This window comes from Micropterus dolomieu, unplaced genomic scaffold (assembly GCF_021292245.1).
Source record: "Micropterus dolomieu isolate WLL.071019.BEF.003 ecotype Adirondacks unplaced genomic scaffold, ASM2129224v1 scaffold_120, whole genome shotgun sequence".
In the NCBI taxonomy this organism is placed as follows: domain Eukaryota; kingdom Metazoa; phylum Chordata; class Actinopteri; order Centrarchiformes; family Centrarchidae; genus Micropterus; species Micropterus dolomieu.
In genome coordinates this window covers 1-6093 of record NW_025744115.1, presented here as the reverse complement: position 1 = coordinate 6093, position 6093 = coordinate 1, and the positions used below count along the sequence as shown (strand labels likewise).

The 6093-nt window shown below is 39.2% G+C and overlaps 1 protein-coding gene across 5 annotated transcripts in view; it reads right to left on the bottom strand.

Annotated features, from left to right (window-relative positions):
• numa1 (nuclear mitotic apparatus protein 1) overlaps window positions 1–5222 on the bottom strand; it is a 15402-nt gene extending 10180 nt beyond the window's left edge. For 3 of the 5 annotated variants that reach the window (XM_046043223.1, XM_046043224.1, XM_046043225.1), the window contains exons 1-6: window positions 5065–5222; window positions 3745–3856; window positions 3295–3412; window positions 2943–3083; window positions 2525–2638; window positions 646–2421 (exon numbers count right to left, since the gene is read on the bottom strand). In XM_046043223.1, the coding sequence (XP_045899179.1) occupies window positions 646–2421; window positions 2525–2638; window positions 2943–3083; window positions 3295–3412; window positions 3745–3856; window positions 5065–5182 (2379 nt within the window). In that variant the 5' untranslated portion in view covers window positions 5183–5222. Of the gene's footprint in view, window positions 1–36; window positions 2422–2524; window positions 2639–2942; window positions 3084–3294; window positions 3413–3744; window positions 3857–5064 lie in introns of all 5 variants that reach the window. The other 2 variants (XM_046043227.1, XM_046043226.1) reach the window with 2 other exon arrangements.
• Window positions 5223–6093: the final 871 nt, after the last annotated feature.

Sequence of the window (6093 nt, the reverse complement as noted above, 5' to 3'; positions counted from 1 at the left end):
CTCAGAGTGTGTAGAGGTCTCAGTCTTTAGGAGAACCAACTGCTCCTCCTTGGCATGGATCTCTACATTTAGCCTCTTCACCTCATCTTGAGATGCTACCATCTGCACTTGGAGTGCCTCCATACCCTGAGTACTCTGTAGTTGCTGTTCAGCAAACAGATTTTCCTTGGATTTAAAATCCTCCTCAGCTTTCCTCAGTGATGAGCGTAGAGTCTCCACTTGTGTCTTTAAATCTTGGATCTGTTGCTGTAGAAGTTGCGACTGCTCTGAGCCATCAGTCTTCAGCAGAATCAGCTGTTCCTCTTTAATCCGGATCTCCTCATTCATCTTCCTCACCTCTTCCTCAGAAGCAGAGAGTTGTCGCTGCAGGAGATCATTCTGATGAGCGCTCTCCTGCTCCTGGCTGGTGAGCACAGCTAGCGGAGTCTGAATCTTCTCTTCAGCCTTTCTGAGAGAGTCACCCAAATTAGCTAGTTGGCTTTTTAGACATTCAATCTCTTGCTGGAACAAGTCAGAATTTATGGAGCTCTCTTTAGTTTGTGTGACCAGCTGTTCCTCTTTAGCCTTGATCTGCTCCCTAAGCCCTTTCATCTCCTCTTCAGAGGTTGCCATCATGTTTTGGAATCCATCTTTTTCCTGAGAAATCTCCATTTCCTTCTGAGTCAGCAGGTTCTCTTTTGCACGAACCTGCTCTTGTGTAGTCTTCAAGGATTCATCCAAACTTTGTACTTTGTCCCTCAGAGAATGGATCTCATTCTGTAGCACCTCTGACTCCTTGCAGTTCTCGACCTTTAACATGTCCAGCTCACCCTCCTTAGTTTGGATCTCCTCTCTCAGCCGATTAACCTCTTCCTCGAGAACTGCACTGTGCTTTCCGAGTGCCTCAATCTGCAAAGTGCTCTCCTGCTCTTGCTTGGCAATCAAGTCTTCTTTGGCTTGAACCTGGTCCTTGGCCATCTCAAGAGAACGGTTCATATTTTCTATTTGTTTATTCAGGCTTTCAATCTCCTGCTGTAGCAGCTCAGAGTGTGTAGAGGTCTCAGTCTTTAGGAGAACCAACTGCTCCTCCTTGGCATGGATCTCTACATTTAGCCTCTTCACCTCATCTTGAGATGCTACCATCTGCACTTGGAGTGCCTCCATACCCTGAGTACTCTGTAGTTGCTGTTCAGCAAACAGATTTTCCTTGGATTTAAAATCCTCCTCAGCTTTCCTCAGTGATGAGCGTAGAGTCTCCACTTGTGTCTTTAAATCTTGGATCTGTTGCTGTAGAAGTTGCGACTGCACTGAGCTGTCAGTCTTCAGCAGAATCAGCTGTTCCTCTTTAATCTGGATCTCCTCATTCATCTTCCTCACCTCTTCCTCAGAAGCGGACAGTTGTAGCTGCAGGATCTCCTTCTGATTTTCACTTTCCTGCTCCTGTTTTGTACGCATTACCTCTTGAGACTGAATTTGTTCCTCTGCCTGCCTGAGAGAGTCATTCAGATGTCCTAGTTGGCATTTTAGAGCTTTAATCTCTTGCTCCAGAGATTCAGACTGTCGAGAGCTCTCATTCTTTAGAACAACAAGCTGCTCATTTTTGACCTGTATCTCTTCAATTAACTGCTGGACCTTTTCTTCACAGGTTACAATCTGTTGTTGGAGTATCTCCCTTTGTTGAACATTTTCTTGCTGGGTTTTAGTTAGTAGGTCTTGCTTAAGTTGAATATCCTGCTCAGCCTGTCTGAGCGACAAGCAAAGGTCTTCAACTTGGACTGTCAAGGTCTGGATTTTATTGTGAAAATGTTCTTGCTCGTTAGACTTCTCCAGAAGTAATTTGGCAAGCATTTCCTCTTTGGCTTGAATTTCACTTTTGGTTTTTTTTGTTTCATCTGTAAGAATGTCAACTTCTTCTTTAAGGCCGTTAATCTGTTGGTCTTTACCAGCCAAGAGAGAACTGGCAGCATATAACTTTGTCTCAAGATCTTTCACCTTTTCTTCAGTCTGGCAGAGAAGATCTTCCTTCTCTTTCTTAATTTTCTTTAGTTTTTCAACTTCTGCTTCACAAGCAGTAATTCGCTGCTGTAGTCTGGTTGTCTGCTCAGTTTTCTGATGCTCAACTTGGTGAAGTTGAAGCTTGAGATCTTGGATCTCTTGCTGAAGGAATACTCTCTGTTCAGTGATCTCCTTTTGCAACTTGTCTATAATTTCATCCTTGGCTTGAATAATTTCTTCAGTGCATGACTTCTGTTGCTTCAGGAGATCCTTTTGTTGAGTAATTTCTTCCTGATATTCTGCCAGCTGCTGTGTTTTGACCTGAATCTCCATTTCTGCCTTTTTCAGGGAACTAAGCATGCTCACAAGCTCATTCTTCAAACCACCGATTTCCATCTCATACATTTCTCTCTGGCAATTTAAGAAGAGAAGACCATCAGTAACCATCTAATCAAAATAGAATTCAAAAATTGAGAAAATGTGTGAGTTGAATTTGAAACATTTGAGCTTAGTTTTATAGTATTCTTGTCAGCTATTACACATACATTACCTCCATTACAGGCCCCATATTCTCTCCTACTTCTTCCTTAGCAGCCCTGCTTATTTCTTCCTCCAAACAGGAAATCTTTCCCTGGAGGATCTGGATTTTTTCAGTCAGAAGCTCCTGAGAAACAAGGAGCATAGCACATTAAAACGCTTTGTGTAGAACCCAAAATGTAAATCAGACTCAGAATAATGGAAAAGTAAAATGATTGCTTCCAGTCAACACAAAACTCAAACAATTGCTATGCTTTATAAATAGCCCATCAGAAATACAATGACAACATAAAACTATAACATAATGTTAGATAACATATGCTTTTTTAAAACCATGTTTAGTTCTAGTGGTTACAACCTGAATCCCTTAAAAGATTAAAAAAGCCAAAAGCTTGTTGCAAAAACGGCTTCTGTTGAAAGGATATATCTACCTTTTCAGCAGTAGCCTGATTGAGCTCAGACTCTAGGTGGCCTGTTTTGCTTTTCCACTCCTCCTGAGCAGATGCTTGAGTTTCTGTCAGCCTGTCAACTTCTTTCTCAAAGATGGCCAGCTGTGAACACACTGCTCTCATCTGCAAAATATTAAAAGAAAGCCTTTACAATCTTTATTAAGTAAAAGTTCTGATTTGAACATTAACAAGTGATTCCGTGTAATGTGAAAGGGTAACAACCATAGACTGTTATCGCCAAACTCACTGACACTCAACACTACCAGCACGTTTGACTGCTAATCCCCTCATAACAGAGAGGACAGTTATGAGACTGTCATGTGTCATTCATTACCTGGGAAGAGAGTACACCATTTTCTTCTGTCAGCTCATCCACTTTGCGCTCCATAAGTGAGGAGTTACTCTTGAAGTCTTTATTTTGCTTTAACATCTCATTAAGACGCATTTGTAACCTAAGACACAAAGCAGTAAACAAAGCATATTCTTAATTCAGTTTTACAGCAAATTTTTGCTGGGTTTAGGTATGAAAGAGTAATTTTCTTGCGCATACAAATTGTGAGATTGATTAAATTAATAACTGTATCTGCCATTTGTATTAGGTCATAAAGTTTAGCTGTAGCCTAAACAAAAACAACATTTTGTAACTTACAGGGTACTAGCTCAGTCCATTTCATTTTAAAATGGACAATAATTTTAAATTTGCATCTTTGGTGTAAAAGGTGTTATTAGCTCTGTCATGCATTAATAAACAACAATTTGTTTAGTTCAGTTCTTGGGTACTTACACATTGTTCTTGGTCTCAAGCTCATTAATTTGTTCCCTGATGACCTGCTCTTGATCACCTTGCTCCTCTTTCAACTTATCCAGGCGGTACTGCAACTGGTTAATATGGGACTCTGAAGAAAGAGTTTTATTTGAAGAGAAACAAATAGACATTCCTAAGCAGAACAAATTTAGTTAAATAAAGAGTACATTATCAGTAGCACTTAGACAGAACACTACATGTTTGTTAAATATTACTCGGAAAAAAAACAGACTACAAAACTAAAACTAAATAGGTTAACCTACCAACAATGTTTTATCAATTCAAATCAGCTTATTGGCATGAAAGTAAAAGTTGTATTTGTTAATAAAAAAACATATATAAAATAAAACTTATGTAATAATAAATATTAAAAATAAAAGTAAATAAATAAAACAGTAAGCGTGTGTGTTAGAAAATGAAAATAAAATAAATAAATGAAGCAGTAACGTCTGTGTGTATTAATAGACAAAATATTCAAAATTTATACTTTTTTTTTACTTAAAAAAAAACAAACAAAAAAACAGTATCAAATGTAAAATTTAAAAATAAAATACAGATAAAGGAACAATAACTAAAATATCAAACAATCAAAATAATAATTTGAAAATTTGTACAATTATTTATCACTTTCCACTGGTTGTCCTCAGTTCATGGCATGAGGAGATATATTTTGCAGCAATTATTTGATATTTAGGCATTTCTCCCAGTAAATAGGGGAGTTTCTGTGTGTCTGATATAAATTCGAATTCAGGGTATATTTGGCAAATGTTTGCAATGTTTTTTTTCCCCTCATTGTTTTATATTTAAGACATGAGAATTAGACATTAGAAAGTGCAGGTCTGTCTCTACCTGTCCCCTGTCACACTGGGAGCAGAGTCTCTCCTCTTCTGGTAGCCAGCTCTGTCTGTGTCAACCCTTTTCAATGGCCAGGCTGTGTTCACTCAGTCTGTATGTTGTCAATATTTTTCTTAGTGTAGGACATTTTATTGTGCTCAGGTAGTTTGCTAGTATGAATTCTCTTTTTAGGGTCAGATAACATTATAATTTACTTTGTGTTTTCTTCATTTCTTTCCAGTATTCAATATATTTTTCTTTTTGCTTGTTGATAATTTGGTTTGGTCTGCTTGAGTTGGTGTTGCTGTCCTGAGGCTGCTGGAGACTTGTTACTGCAGAGAGCCTCAGGACCAGCTGGTTGAGGGGACTTTGGTTTCAGCTCCTGGTTTGTTAGGTCTTTGTGATGCTATGTCTGGGGGTTAACTGATTTTAAGTGATTGTAAAATTTAAAGTTCAATGTTGTACCTCTCTGTGCAATGAATGCGAGCTTGGTGGCCAGCTCTCTCTCCAAACCATCTCGGTAGTCTCTCTCCCTGATCATCTGTCGTTGCATCTTCCTCAGCTGAAATTTAGGTGTGTTCATGATATCCTGCAGAGGAGATTTGCTGTGAAAATAAAAGCAGATAAGCAAAATAAAAAGGGAGGTTCAGCAGATCAATACCCAAACCACACAGATATCCTGTATAACCTCAGTGAAAAACCCATACTGACTGCCTCATAATACTACACAATACTCAGTTATATCTATCGATCAAACCAGATGAAACTCATCAGTTAGCTAAACTTCAAATGTGCCTTCAGGATGTTAAAACCTGGATGACCTGTAATTTTCTCATGTTAAACTCAGATAAAACTGAAGTTATTGCTCTGGGGCCTAAGCACCTCCGTGACGCATTATCTAAAGATATAGTTTCCCCGGATGGCATCGCCCTGGTCTCCAGCACCACTGTGAGGAATCTTGGAGTTAACTTTGATCAGGACATGTCGTTTAAGTCTCACATTAAGCAAATTTCAAGGACCGCCTTTTTCCACCTACGTAATATTGCGAAAATCAGGAACATCCTGTCTAAAAATGATGCAGAAAAACTAGTCCATGCATTTGTTACTTCTAGGCTGGATTACTGCAATTCCTTATTATCAGGCTGCTCGAAAAAGTCCATTAAGACTCTTCAGCTGATCCAGAATGCTGCAGCACATGTTCTGACAGGAACCAGGAAAAGAGATCACATTTCTCCTGTTTTAGCTTCTTTGCATTGGCTTCCAGTAAAATCCAGAATAGAATTTAAAATCATTCTTCTTACCTACAAAGCTCTTAATGGTCAGGCACCATCTTATCTTAAAGAGCTCATAGTACCTTACTACCCCACCAGAGCACTGCGCTCCCAGAATGCAGGGGTACTTGTGGTTCCTAGAGTCTCCAAAAGTAGACTAGGAGCCAGAGCATTCAGCTATCAAGCTCCTCTCCTGTGAAACCAGGTTCCAGTTTGGGTTCAG